This window comes from Mauremys reevesii, linkage group 15 (genome assembly GCF_016161935.1).
Source record: "Mauremys reevesii isolate NIE-2019 linkage group 15, ASM1616193v1, whole genome shotgun sequence".
NCBI classification, from domain to species: Eukaryota; Metazoa; Chordata; order Testudines; family Geoemydidae; genus Mauremys; species Mauremys reevesii.
The window spans coordinates 31,576,771-31,591,486 of NC_052637.1; the positions used below are offsets into that span (position 1 = coordinate 31,576,771).

At 52.9% G+C, this 14,716-nt stretch overlaps 1 protein-coding gene across 6 annotated transcripts in view; it reads right to left on the bottom strand.

The window, feature by feature from the left end:
* The window catches only part of LOC120383211 (polycystin-1-like), a 47,331-nt gene continuing 32,615 nt past the window's right edge, over positions 1-14,716 (bottom strand). For 4 of the 6 annotated variants that reach the window (XM_039501011.1, XM_039501013.1, XM_039501014.1 and 1 more), the window contains 11 exons: positions 14,100-14,302; positions 13,262-13,453; positions 12,201-12,355; positions 10,885-11,015; positions 9,297-9,465; positions 8,213-8,341; positions 6,932-7,106; positions 6,122-6,409; positions 3,608-3,742; positions 2,840-3,154; positions 1-1,439 (listed from right to left, as the gene is read on the bottom strand). In XM_039501011.1, coding sequence (XP_039356945.1) covers positions 732-1,439; positions 2,840-3,154; positions 3,608-3,742; positions 6,122-6,409; positions 6,932-7,106; positions 8,213-8,341; positions 9,297-9,465; positions 10,885-11,015; positions 12,201-12,355; positions 13,262-13,453; positions 14,100-14,302 — 2,600 coding nt within the window. In that variant the 3' untranslated portion in view covers positions 1-731. Of the gene's footprint in view, positions 1,440-2,839; positions 3,155-3,607; positions 3,743-6,121; positions 6,410-6,931; positions 7,107-8,212; positions 8,342-9,296; positions 9,466-10,884; positions 11,016-12,200; positions 12,356-13,261; positions 13,454-14,099; positions 14,303-14,716 lie in introns of those variants that run through there. The other 2 variants (XM_039501012.1, XR_005588374.1) reach the window with 2 other exon arrangements.

The following is a 14,716-nucleotide window of genomic DNA, read 5'->3' on the forward strand; positions in this document are numbered from 1 at the left end:
TATAATAATTCTTTTAATTTAGTTTGTTAAGTACATTGCATGTTTAGTGTCTATAATGTGTGTGTACTACAGCTGGTGTTAGTGATTAATTCAAATCAACTCATTTTCCGTACATCCTTTAATACCATACAAAAAATCATCCAGGAGTTTAGCCCCAGGATGGAATTAATCAAGGGTAGCTCCTGCACCTGCCTTTGTTTCAGCCCATTCAGGAGCGTGTTCCTAATGGCTGGGAAGCAACTGACAAGTCTCAGTCTGGGGGAATCTCAGCAGCAATATGGGGAGAGCTTCTTCAGGGGAGGTTGCTCCACCTGCCTTTCGATTAGCCCATTTCTGTGAAGGGGGGAGGCAGTCAGCACTAATACTGTGAAAGGGACGGACGTGCTAGTGTATTATCAGCCATCATTTCTCTCGCAGCTCTTATGGACACTTCTGATGGGAGCACCGCCCTGTAATGATTTTGCTGGGATTCAGCTCTGCCCCAGCAACTGGGGTCACACGCCCACTGTTGAAATCCCAGAGGAGTTGGGGACAATGGCATTCTGGTGCACTGTGCTGGAGCAGGGTGGAGGACAGCTACTGCAAAGAGTTGTCCTTCACAAGGACAGCCTTTGCCCAGCAGGGCAGATGCTGTGAGTGAAACTCTCTTTGGAAATTGAGAGGCCTTCATCTCCAGGGCTGGGATGGGAGTCCGACTTGCCCTCTATGACTTGATTTCTACCTTTGTCTCATTACATGTTCCCAGCACCTTCTGTTTGCCATGCTCTTCTCTTTAAAGGGATCTGCCTCTGAGGAACTTCATGGCACAGACAGCCCTGCCCCTCCTCACTCTTTGGTCTCCACTTGCACGAAATGCCTGGTGCCTGGCTACGCCTTTGGCAGAGATCAGTTGATATTGGGCCAACCAGCCAGGATGTGCACCCGGCCACTGGGTGAGGTATCCCATCTGCTGGAGGCTGCTGGACCAGCTTGTGCCCCTCAGTGGCATTGCAGTTGGAGACCTTGGCCCTGTGGGCCCTCAATCTGACCAGGGCAGACTCCGAGAAGGTGCTGTAAGTCCTCGGTAGCTCTAGCTGCTTAGCTAGTGTCACCTTCTCCCCCTGCAGGCTCTTCTGTCCCTTCTTGTTGTCATTAATTCTTTTCTGAGCCTGTTCCAGACTGCTCTCCAGCTGGTATACATCCTCCATGACTCTAATGACCCGGTCAAACTGGTCCAGAAGGTTATTGACTGCAGAGGGTAGACGGTCCAAGTAAAACTGTACATTGTACGGCTCCGGGACAGGGCTCTCCGAAAGGGCCAGCTCCTCTGAGCTGGAGGAGATGGTGGAGCTGGCACAGCGGAAGATGGTGCCAGCAGATAGGAGGCGGGAGCATTTGGAGTTCCCAGAGGAGCGTGAAATCAGGGAGTCCATCCCTTCAAACTTTACTTTGTGGCGGAACTGAGTGATAAGGAAAAAAGAGATAATCCCCTGAGAATCCCAGAGCCCAGTGCTGCTACCTTCGGTGGGGTAAGAGGGCCCGTGAGCCACAACAGTGCGCTCTTTCCTGCAGTGTTAGTTATAGGTGTTTCCATCACACTTTATATTAAGGTTCCATTTATAATGGTTTAGGAAGGGTTAATGGATGGTTTAAAATTTGGTTTAAATCGTTAGAGTCCAACAGGTTGCTTACAGCCATCTGTTCACATACTAGAGAGACAAAGTGGGGGAGGTAATATCTTATTGACCAACTTCTGCTGGTGAGAGAGACAAGCTTTTGAGCTGCACAGAGCTCTTCTTCAGGTCCCCTTGTCTCTTTCACCAATCTAAGATGCTACCTCACCCACCTTGTCTCTAATATTCTGGGACCAACATGGCTACAACACTGCAAACATACTACTACTCTCTCTAACATGCTTATAACTTCCATTAAGCATTTATGAACGGAGCCTTCTTATAAAGTTGGACTGGCTTTCCTGTGGGACTCATTACTGTAACATCTGAGCCCCTCGTAGCCCCTACAGAATTTATTCTTGCAACACTGTGAAGCATTATCCTCTTCTACAGATGGGGAAGCTAACACCAGTGACTTTCCCAAGGCCAGGCAAGAAGCCAGCGCAGGGAAATGAACCCAGATCTTCCTTAGCCACAAGGCCATCCTTCCCCTCTCCAAAGAGAGGAGCAATCCAAGATCGCTTTGTGTTATATGCCCCACTCTCTGCTTCTTCCAAGTCTTGACCTGCTAGGATCAAATCACACCCATGCAATCCCACTGCAGCCAGTAGCCAGATAGGGTGATAGCAGCTGGGTAAAAGCTGAGCCTTATTGTCCAGAAAGAGAGGAAGGGGGAAAAGTGAGCCCTCTTACATGGAAGCTGCATTCCCTTCTGTTCCCAAAAGGCTGGTCACTCCAGGGCAGGATAGAGGTTAGGGAAGGGTAGGGGACTGGAGTACAATCTCAGTAACACTGCTGTAAAGCCGAGGGTCCCCATGGAAAGAGTTAATCCAGATGTACCCTGCTATAAGATCAGACTCTCCCCCACCCTAAGAGTTGAGAGTGGCCCCTCTGTGTCAGGGTACGGGCCCATGAGTAGAATAGTGTGAGAGCACTCGACTGAACCGGGCCTTTGGATTCAACGTGGGCTTAATTTGTAATGAAAGAGGGGCCAGGGCTCAAGCAATTGTTTTACATTCATAACTGATGCAGTAAACCCAGAGGAGCCGGGGCTCCGAACTGCCGGGCTCAGCCCGGGCAAGCCCTGGCACAAATTAAGCACTGGATTCAGTTCACCTTGCTCTGACGCTGCAGCACTAGACTCTGGATTGCTGGCTGCTCTACACCCAGGTTTCCTCCTTTCTTACCTCTTTAGTTTTGCTGAGCCCCATCCACAGCTTGAACCTCTTCACAAAGAACTCGATCATCTCGTAGTCCTGCGGTTCCATGGCGGGGCGGTACATTTCAGCTTGGACAGTGCGGTAGCTATGAAGGATGACAGCACAAAGGAAACGGCTGCCAACGCAGAGCAAGCTGACCGTGAAGCTGAGGACGTAGGCAGTGCCGAGGGTGGGGAATCCCTGGATCACAGACAGGAAAGCCACTTTCCCATGGAGGGCCGAAAGCAGCACATAGAAGGCACATCGGAATGTTCTGAACTCCTCTACTGTAGCAGAGAAGGCCTGGGAGTGAGAGAGACAATGTAGGGGTTATCGCTAGGAAAGGTGTCTTTACCCTTTCCTGTCTACAGCATCCTTAGCAATTGCACAAGCCTCCTTTACTCCCATGTGGGGTGGGTCACTCCCAGAGAGCTTCCCAGTTCACTGATGGAGCAGTGCAAAACAGAAGGCGTGAACGCAAATGAGCACTAGAATCTGATCTCAGCAGTGAGTAGGTCCCTTTTGGGGAGCAGTGGAGAGCCTGACCGAGGAGCTCTGGGGAAGGGTGGTCCTCTTACAGAGCTGATGCCCAGCTGCAGAGTGGCAGGGAGACAAACGCATTGCATCAAGCCTATGGATAAATACAAGAATTCACTGCATAGTGCCCTGTACAGGTAAGAGTCATGACCATGCAGAACCCCATCCTACTCTCCACACGCACTCCCACAGCTGAGAGCCAGCCTCTGCATAACCTACCAGATATCCACACTGGGCATAGACAAGGAGCAGCAGGAGGAAGATGAGCACGGCAGCCACTAGCTCTCCCAGTGCATGCTGGAACGTCTTCCCAAATGCAGACCATCTCCGGACAAAGCGCAGCTGCCGTACAATCTAGGGGGAGAAGGTCCATGGGTGAGCAGGAAGCCTGGTTAGATGTTATCAGAAAAGTGACATTTCAAACCGCCCCGAGTACATTCACTCTGCTTTGTCTCACAAGGGGTGTCTGCGTGGCAAGGTGGCCACATCAGGTACTCGGTGAGGGAAGCTGGGCGGAGCAAGGGCATTGTCTTTCTCAAAGGCCCAGCCTTCATTATGGCCATGACCGAGTCAGGGGCCCAGTTGCAATGTGGCTGTTAAAAGCGGCAGCCTGGGCAGAATCTTCCAGGTCCCTGTGACCAACCAAAAGCTAGTGTCTGTTGAGAGCTCTAACCTGGTTATGGGGTTAGGTCCCATCTATGCTACATTTTAACCATGTTGCAAACAGGTCAGAGGACAGTGGTACTGTAGTTGGGGGCCTTATGTGCTAGTGCAGCGCTCCCTGAACCAATTATCCTGGCGCACACAAGCTAGCTGGTACAGAGGGTCCCCAATATACATCTCCCCCTTATCCGTCATTTCGCGTATCCATCGTTCATCAATAGGGGAACATGTTCCGATTGACGTCGGTCCCGATCTGCATATCGGTCACTTCTTTTGCATGGCTTTTCTTTGGGTGCTTCCCCTGGCATTCAGGAGGCGCTGGGAGGGAAAGGGAGGAGCAGGGATGGGGCAGGGTCAGAGGAGGGGTGGAACTGGGCAGGAAGAGGCAGAGCAGGCCATATTTCTTATGGGGAAAAATTCCCCGGTATCCGTCGTTTCAGTATCTGTCGCCCTTTTCAAGAATGCAACCCTGACGTATACTGAGGACCCCCTGTATGCACTCCTCCGGGCACGCACAGTCCATTAAAGCAGTGTCTTGGGAATGGCCAGTTCTCTGCTGTGATCTCCTGTGTCAGAGATCCCCATCTTCTCAGCTCTCCAGAAGGCTGCTCCGGGGGTCCCTTTCTCTTCACTGACTCTCCAGCTTTGGCTCCCAGCAGCCTTTATCTGTTTGTTTGCTTACTCTTTTATTGGCTGTGCATTAAGCAAGTAACGGTCGACAGTGAACCGTAAATACAGCAAGCCTGGAAGACAGCAGCTGGGCCACTCGCCCAATTCATTAGGAAGCGGGAGAAAGGAACAAGGATGATATTCCATCTCAGCAGCAGCAGCCCCAATGACAATTATAAGGTCATTGTGGCATAATTGAATATACACATGCTAACGAGAAGGTATACATCATTCAGGCTGTTAGCAGCTCAGGCCTGACATCGTCTCATGCCACTTGCCACCATGCCCAAGGGCTGCTGTATGAAGAAGGCTGTCCTACTTCCATGTGGTGGTGAAGATCAGCAATTGATGTCCGGCCAGAGACTGGGAGACAGACTCACCTGATTTATTTATGAGCAAGAAACCACTTTGACTTCAATTTCTCCCTGTGATCTGCTCCCATGTAACTCTCCATTGGGGTGAGCAGGGGCGACTGTTACCCAAGGGAGTTAGGGACAGCTGGCAGCAAGGGTTGTGATTACTGAAGGGTCCACGTGTCCTATCAGACACCCCTTCACATAACAAGAACCAGGGGGCACACAATGAAATTAATAGGCAGCAGGTTTAAAACAAACAAAAGCCAGTACTTCTTCACACAACCTGTGGAACTCATTGCCAGGGGATGTTGTGAAGGCCAAAAGTATAACTGAGTTCAAAGAAGAATTAGTTAAGTTCACACAGGATAGGTCCATCAATGGTTATTAGCCAAGATGGTCAGGGACACACCCCCATACTGTGGGTGTCCTTAAAACCTCCAAGTGACAGAAGCTGGGACTGGATGACAAGGAATGGATCATTTGAAACTGCTTATTCCCTCTGAAGTATCTGGCGCTGCCACTGTCAGAGAAAGAACACTGGGCTAGATGGACCATTGGTCTGACCCAGTATGGCTGTTCTTATGTTTTTCATCTCTTTCCAAATCCAGCCCATTTCCAGGTGCCCTCTCATGCTGGTGATGGCAGATGAGAATCTGGAATGTGTTTAGGCCATGCAGCCTGGCAATGATAAAATTATTGAAGGGTTGCACCGATGTAACGGAGATCAGGATCGGCCCTGATTTATTCCTATGCACAACACCCAGGTGGCTTTGAAGCGATGGGTGTTGAGTAGATAAAATGTTTCCCACAACATGTGAACTAGGGCTCAGACTGAACAGAAAGCCAGTGGAAAGGCTCTGATTGAGATTTCAATGGGAGATGGGCCAGGCTGTTAATCAGCAACTTTGGAACATTGGGAATGGGGAGGTGTTAGAGCTGGGGGCGAGAGGAAGTGGAAGTCAGGACTCCTGGGTTCCATCCCTAGCTCTGCAACTGATGTGACATGTGACCTTGGGAAATCACATAACTCCGTGTGCTCACTCACCTTCAGCGTGGTGATGGTCAGCAGCAGGGCCGAGAGACAGACTTCCATCCGAGCCAGCAGTGCCACTTCATAGAAGCTGGTGAAGGCCTGGTGGTGTCCCCAGTAATGCTCAAGCCTCACATCTGCCAGCCAGATGTGCGCAAAGTGCAAGGCACCGACTGCAATGGAGAGCAGCGCCAGGAGCAGCTGGAGCCAACAGCGGCTCTGACCCAAACAGGAGGCCCCTTCCTGAGACAGGAGCGACAGCTCCGGCAGGAGAAAGGCCACGCTGAAGACAAGCAAGGAGATCTGAAAGAAGCCAGAGCAGGTGAGAAAAGAATCTGCCTTCCTGCTGTGCATTGGGTTAGGTAGCAAGAACAGAGGTGGATACAGCAGGGACATGGTAGCTATGGTGCTACTTCTGAAGCCTAAATAAACAGAGCAGATAACTAGCATCATCCCAAGGGATACAGAGTAGCTACTCCACACAGGAATTACTCTGTTGTGTGCCACATCACAAGGGACCAGAGAGCCAGGCTACACCGCCCTGTCACTAGGAATGCACTCCTGGGACTCATCTAATCAGAGACTAACTGCTACAGACCCACATGCAGTCAGGCAAGCATTTATTTGGACTATAATTAGCTACCACTGCAGAGCTAAGGTTTCCCTACAGACACCTATGATATACAGTAAACTCTTCCTGCTGAGACTGTGTTTGTGGCACAATCTCTGAAGAAAGAGCACCCACTGGGGTGGGTAAACATTGGCTCCATTCTGCTGGGAGCCAGCCCCGAGCCTTGGATGCATCTCTCAACGCAAGATACATACCACTAGGGCAAGTGGAAGGTCCAGCCCCGTGCCTAGGCGCAGCATTTGGTAGGGGAGGATGAACATGGAAGGAACAGCCAGTCTGACTGATGGGAGCTCTAGCAGGAGCATTACAACCACGTACAGGTTGACATCAACGTTGTATTGGGTAAACTCCAGAAACACGGCTCTGGTCCTGTCATGCAGGGAGAGAGTCGAGAACAGCGGGCTGAGAAGAAATATTTCCCAGGGCTCTGGAATGCTGGGTAATTGGGCCTGATTCTTGGCCCTTCTAATGGGGACATTTCAATTGGACTGCTGGGAAACACTGTTTTGACTTTCCACTTTCAGGGATGAAGTTGAGATGTCCCAAGCAGGTCCCTAGCCATCAGCTTCCCTAGGCTGTGCACAGACATACAACACGACATCAGCTATCCACAGCAGGGGCAAGTCACCTGCGATCTATAAATTAGACCAGGAACTCCCAGTGCCGCCATTATCGGCATTTATTCAGCCTCTCTCATGCCATTTGGATAAGCAAGGTTGAACTGAACCATCTCTCTGTGGGTGATCTCAGCCTTATGGTGCAGAGGACCTCAATGCCTACCCCCAAATCAGGGTCTTGGCCATGCTGCCTTTGGGCCCCATGGCAGCCAGACTTAGAGTCAGGGACCCCCAAAATGATGCTGTGAAACTTACTGACCCCAGCTAATGGTGTATATATAGCATGTGAGTCAGCCGCAGAGTTACTGGATCCCAAGGAGATCCAGATGCAGTGGAAATAACAGTGCATTTTGTCCTCACAAACCCCGATTTCCCCATCTGGAGGCCCTCCGTCCCCAAGGGTTTGCTCCCTTATTCTAAGTGGCCACCGCTGGCAATGTGCCCCCAACCCGATTGGTTTTGGTTAAGTTGACAACCAGCCTGCCCTCCGGCCCGTGCCAGTCGGTGGCTCAGCAGTTTTGGCCATTGCACTGTGCAGGTCCGTGGCCTGGAGGATCTCTCCCTTTCTCTGAGTCGTGTGGAGTCGCTCTGCTCCACTTCAGAGCAAGGGAACAGGGGAAGTAGAACAACAATGGCCACCGCACAACGGGAGAGAACAACTGACATCACCTTGCATTCTCAGGATGGTCATGTCCCACTCAGACAAATAGACAGACAGACAGCTACTGCAGGAAAGAAATAGCCATGCAATAACCCTCCCTCCCACAGGTAAGCACTTAAAGCCAACAGCGCGTTCATTTCAATTTCCACTTCCCAGCCCAGCTGTCAAGGAAAACGGTAAGGCCCCGAGTGACTTGCCTTTTGTTGATCCAGTTGCTGGCTCGCAGGTCAGCCAGCATCCTTCGGGCTTTGGCAGAGCTGTTTCCAAGCTCCCTCCAGCAGCCAGTGTTAGTGTGGTAAACTCCAACGTGCCCCCAGATCCAAAACCTGCCCGAAGAAATGGGGATGGGGAGACCACAAAATGTAGTCATGAAACACAGAGTGAGCGAGTGGCTGGATTGGGAGCCCCAACTTGGGCTGTGATCTGGTCAGATCCTAAGTGAGAACAGAGACGGGCCAGCCCCCATTTAGATGGGATACCTCCAGTGAAAACCCAGGGTGCTGCAGACAGGAGAGCTAGGGATTCAGGACGTGACCCTGTAATCTGAGTCTGTAGTGACCCAGTGCTTTTGCATGGACCTAGGAGACCTTTGGGTGATACATGAATTGAAATTCACGGCCACTTGTCATTAAAGACTGCACGGCCTGTTCTGTGAGAGAAGAGATCTTTAATCCTTGTGTCCTGGCCAAATTCCAACCGGTGAGGCACACATTCTGCCTCCCTGGATTTGCACTGAAGTTAATGGACGCTACAGATGCCCAGCTCCTTGCAGGATCAGGTCCATAGTTTATGAAATGCTTTGGGATCCTTCTGAATAATTAGTCCTCCCTCAGTGCAGGGGACCGGACTAGATGACTTATCGTGGTCCCTTTGAGTCCTACGTTTCTATGATTCCACGAACAACTGCTATCTAAACAGAAGGAACATTACTGCTGATTGTCAGCTAACACTCAGGGAAATTGGAGATGCCACAGCCCAGGGTGGAGAAAGGGGAAAGAGGACAAGAACTGGGGTAAATCACGTCCCCATGGAGTCACTGCAGGATTGTGACACTCCTCTGGAAGAGTTTCTTGTGAAAGCAAAAGTGGAACCTTCCTGGTGGTTCAGTGGGAAGCAACCTGGGGCTACTAGCTGGGGACTCCTGAGCTGACCCATGGGATGGGGAATATCAGGGTGCCCAGAAGCAGAAATCCACAGCCAAGCTTCTTGGTTGCATAACTGCTTCATTGCTGCTCTCAGCTGCCAATTAGTGCCCACTCCACCCTGTGCCAGCGTTCTTACCCGATAGAGTCACGGGATGAATTCTGGAGGCTGGGGTCAGAGCACGCGTCTCTGTCCACTTGGCCACTCCTGGAAACCTCTGGTCTGGTCGCTGACAAGTGGCAGAGGGGACAGGTTCTGTTAGCGACGTGACGTGTCAAGAGAGACCCAAGCCCAGGTTGGGGGAGCACTGAGGGTGCAGAAAAGCAGAGCAGGAGTCCATAGACGCTGACTCCGTGGGTGCTCCGGGGCTGGTGCACCCATGGGGAAAAATTGGTGGGTGCTCTGCACCTACTGGCAGCTCCCCGCCCCAGCTCACCTCTGCCTCCGCTCCGCCTCCTCCCCTGAGCGCGCCGCGTGCCTGCTTTTCCCCCCTGGCTCCCAGCACTTGCCCGCAAAACAGCTGTTTCGTGCGGCAAGCGCTGGGAGGGAGGGGGGAGGAGGGGGACATGGTGCACTCGGGAAAGAGGCAGGGCCTGGGCGGGGACTTGGGGAAGGGGGTCCAATTAGGACAGGGAGGGGCAGAGTTGAGGTGGGGACTTTGAGGAAGGGGTTGGAATGGGGGCGGGGAAAGGGTGGAGTCAGGTTGTGGCCAGGGGGTGCGAGCACCCCCCAGGGCCGGGGAAGGTTGGCGCCTATGTGCGGGAGGACGAGATTTTGAGTTGCACATTAACAAGTTTAGATGCCCATTTAGAAACAACGCTCTGGATGTAGGTCAGCCCGGTGTCTCCCCTCTGCACCTGGCCTCTGCCCTTCGCCCCCTCCTCCCAATCCCGATTCCTTCTCTGTTTAGGGTTCAGCTGGGTGTTCCCCCATCTTCGCCCTCCCTCATTGGCCAGCAGGGCTTGCTCCAAAGCATCAAAAGGGGGCCCTGAGCCTGCATTCCTTACTCAGACCAGCCTCCCATGAAGGGAGGCAGGACTGCAGGATCAAGAGCAGGGCTCTCCATCATGTCCCCCACCCTCCTTCTGCAGGAGCTGCATGCGCTCCCTTCGCAGCACGCTCAGCCTCCGTTGGCCCTGCACTGAGATTCCGTGCCTGGATGTGTCCAGTGCTATCCCATAGCCACTGGGATGCCCCTTAGTCCCCATCTCCCTGGTGACTTCGCCTCCTCCGTGCCCCACGTCTGGACCTGCGGGCTTTCCTGCTTTTCCATTCCTCTGTGCGCCACCTTTCAGGTGCCCGTTTTTAGCCTGGATCCCTGATCACAGCCCCTTCCCCTTCTTTTCCAACGCTCAGTGTTTGGGGAAGTGGCTGCTGGGCTGTGATTCCCCTGACCCAGTTATATACACAGTTAGGCTTCAACCCCGGGGACTGTAGAGAGAAACATCAGTCCCCCCTAAATTTTCTCTAGTGGTTAGAGCAGTGAAGCGGGAATCTGAACCCTCAGATTTTATTGGTAACACTGCGTGACCTTGAGCATGTCACAATCCTCCTGTGCCTCAGTTTCCCTACCTGTCAAATGGGGGTCTATACAGGTCTATACTCCCGGCTAGCTAAAATAGAGCAGTAGACTCTCTCTGGCTGGTGCCATTTTGGGCCCCTCAGTCCTCCCCACCCAGCTACCCTTCTCCCAGCCAGCAGTGGGGGTGATTTTACCAGCCCTCACCCAGATCCAGAGGTACGTTCCCAGCAGAGCTCTCCTGCCGGAGACGAGGCACCCCGACCAGGGTCAGTCGGGGATTATTGTAGAGGTAGCTCAGTAACACAGAGTCTATCCACTCCCATGTGTCAGTGTAACTGCAAAACAAAGAGGCCAGGGGAACAGGTGCATTTCACTCCAATGCAATATAACTGGCCGGTGCCATGTGTACCCACCATCCCACCCCTGCAGAGTGGGGTCCTGTTGTGGACTCTCAGCTTTCCTTATTTAAGTCAGTATGTCTGTAGCCCTGATGGTTGTGAAGATAACCGTGAAAACAGGAACTGAGCACAAGCCAACTTAGCGCCATCTTCCCTGAGTCTGCAGAGAGCCTGACACACTTGCTCTGAAAGGGGTGAACTGCCCCCTTTGTTTCAGTGGGTTAACTCTGAAACCTAAAGGGGACAGTTTAAATAGCAACACTGTTAACCATTTCATCGCTGATCATTATTATTATTTAGTGTTTGTATTGTGGCAGCACCTAGCAGCCCTACTCGTGGACCAGGGCCCCATGGTGCTAGGTGCTGTGCAAACTCAGAACAAAAACATCCAGCTCGAATGAGATTATCCCACAATCCCAAACTGCCTCCTACCTCTCACCAGCCGACCCCTATCCAGCCCCAACTGTCCCTTCCCAGGTGCCAGAACCTTCAGCTTCCCCCTGGCTACTTCTACAGTGTAATTATTTGTATATTACATAGTGCCTGGAGGCCCTGTTGTGCGAGGTGCTGTACAAATATATTGTAAACAACAAGCCTTGCCCCCCAAGAGTTTACAAGTTCTGCACCAGCCATTCAAAACCTGCAGCACAGAGAAAACGAACAATGTGTGGATGGTGTAAAAGGAATTACACTGAATAGCAGTATAAACATACAGGGGATGCTGCATCAGGGGTCATTGCTAGTGTCATGGTAACATGTCAAAAAAGTTTCATATTTAAATTGCACTACCAAGTTTCCAGCCTGGTACCCCAAAACTCCACGGATTCCAGGTGATCTCACTCCAGGGACAGAGACCCTGCCTTAGATCAGAACCGGGGTCTCGCTAGCCCATGAGCCCGTCTCCAGTGACCAGCATCGCTGCAGAAGGCAGTTATGTCATAACCGGCACATGGGGAAATTTTCTTCCTGATGCCTATTAGTCACCTGGTGATTGATGCCCTGAAGCATGAGTATGTGAGGTCTTCAGTATAATACAACTCTACATACTCAGGCTTCAGGGCATCAACCAACAGCTGACTAACAGGCTACAACAACAAGTCGCCGCTCCATCCCTTCCCTCACCTGCGCACAGAGGAGAAGTTGAGTCCTCTGTCATTTGGGGCGGTGAGGGCCTGTCTGACAGCAGCGTGCAGGAGATGGATATTGCGGTGGTGGAAGCAGCTCTGGTAGTTGACAGTCAGAACCACCAGGAGGAAGAGCAGGTGGGTGAGGCAGCTCTGGGGAGGGGGAGAAATGGAGGCGTTCAGGTAAGGAATGAACGCTGCACAGCCAGGGAAGCTGGATGGTGGGCTGAGAAAGGGGACTGAGCAGGAGGGGAACTGCCATACAAGGGCAAGCCAAGGGTCAGTCCCCCTCATCTCCTGTCTCCAAGAGGGGCCAGAGCCCGATGCTCCAGAGGAAGATGCTAGAAGCCCCCTCATGGCCAATCTTGGAACAATGAGAAGCTTTTCACAGCCCAGTCATCAGGCCCAGAGTCCTGCAGCATCACAAAACTTTGGAGAAACAGCCAAGAATTTGGACGGGACCCAGCTAGCCTCAGGTGCAGCTAAACGGTGCAAATCCAAACTCACAGTGACATCTAGTGGCCACAGCCAGCCCTCACAGCTGTGATTCTACCTTTCAGTTCAATACATATCACATCCTCCACCCCACCCCTGCCGCCGCCTCTTTGGCTTCTGGTACGAAACACAAGCCAAGGCTGCTCGGTGCTGGACCTTGGCAGTGTACAAACATCCACACCGGCCTCCTTCTCGTGCCAGTAAACTGGTGCTCTCCTGTAGCTCAGCTCTGAGCACGGAGGGTGCATTGTAACATTGGCACTGCGGTCGGAAGGAGGGGCTGGGTTCAGTTGCCAGCTGGTTCCCTTAGGCTGGGTTCACAGCCCAGCCGGGATGCGAGGGCTGCAGCTGGGGGTGGGATGGAGAATGAGGACAGCAGAAAAGGGAGGTCTAGATTAAATTCCCCTTGGACAGTTCCTCAGAGCACAGTGCGGCACTCCGTGAACGTCCTGTATCCCTCCCTTGGCATCCCAAGGACTCTCTAGGAGCTGAGCGATGGGGGTCCCCACAGGCTTCTTAGCAGCAGCCAAGCGAGGTGGAGCGAGTCCCAGGGGAACACGTTACCATCATCAGCGCTCGCAGCGCCCGCACTTTCCTCGCCTCCTCCTTGGCCTGGAGAAGCCCGTATCCACAGGGCACTCGCACCTTCCCAATGCGCTCGGGCACTGGCTTTACCAGCGGCTCCTCCACCAGCCCCTCTCCTTCGCTGTCCACCGGCTTAGTGATGAGAGCAGCACGCAGGGCCTCCAGCACCACCTGCCACGACAGGACAACGGACAGCGTGTGAGCCCCCGGGCCAGGGGCTGTTACTCTTCTAGGGCTCCAGAGAGCAGCAGGTCACCCTGACCCACAGAGCAATGCCCCAGAGATGGAAATGGGGGATGCCCAGAGTGGAGGGGGAGGGGTGCTGAATAAACCCTCAGTGGGGGAGGGCAAAGGCCCCAATCTCCACTGAATGCCCCTGCCTGATTCCAGCAGGGTATGCAGTAGCTCCTGGGATAACACTGCCCCCACTTTACAGAGTGAGAAACTGAGGCCCAGAGAGGCCCAGCGGCTTGCCCCAGGTAACACAAGTGAGTCAGTAGCCAGCAGGGATTCAAACAAAACCAATGGGCGAGTGTGAAATAGTCCCTCCTCTAAGTCCGTGTGCAGGAAGATCTGCACTGAGGTCTCCGGGGTTCCTTCCCCACTGGCCCCTCACTCGTGTGACCTTGGGCAGGTCATTCGCCCGCTCCCTGCCTCGGTTTCCCCATCTGACAATGGGGGCAGTGTCATCCCACCTTAAGGGTGCTGTGAATTAAATGATGTCTGCAAAATGCTTTGTGGCTCTCAGCTGGGAGGGGCTGTGGATGGGCAAAGCCGGAGGGTTATCTGCAGTGCCGAGAGGAGTAGGGGCCGTTACCTTCAGTGGCTCCAGCAGCACAAAGGAGGTGATGAAGGAGAAGATGCAGGAGATGAGCCACATTAGGGCAGTGTGGTCATGGAGGGAGGAGCCGTAGAGGATGGTGACAGTGAAGCAGCCTGCTAGAAGCAGGAAGATGAAGGCATAGGTCATAGGCAGCACCCAGCCAGGGAAGAGCCACTCCAAGGGTCTGCGGGACACCCCTGCAGGAAAAGCAACCAGAGTTGTTCTGTTTAAACCCCCATCATCACTTAGACCCCACAGACTCAACATTACCCTCCCCTGCCCACAGCACTGGGGCAGCCCCACGGTCTCCCCTTGCACAGGAGCAGGGTTTGGCATTTCTAGGTTACAGAAACCAATCCAGCTGCTTTCAGTTAGCTTCCCTTCCTCTGGGCTGGGATCCAGGGTCCCCTCTCCTCCCTGGCTGCTGCCTCTCGCTGGAGATGCAGCCGTCTCAACCTGTGTTTGGAGTTATTCCTCTCGCCAAGCATGTGGTGGCTCAGCGGCAGGCGTGTGGCCCGCAGCGGAGAGATTTGGCTTCCCTCCCCAGCTGGTGCTGTGTGGGAACTAGGTGCAATCCCTGCCTGGAGCAGTCAGAGAAGAACAGGAGAAAG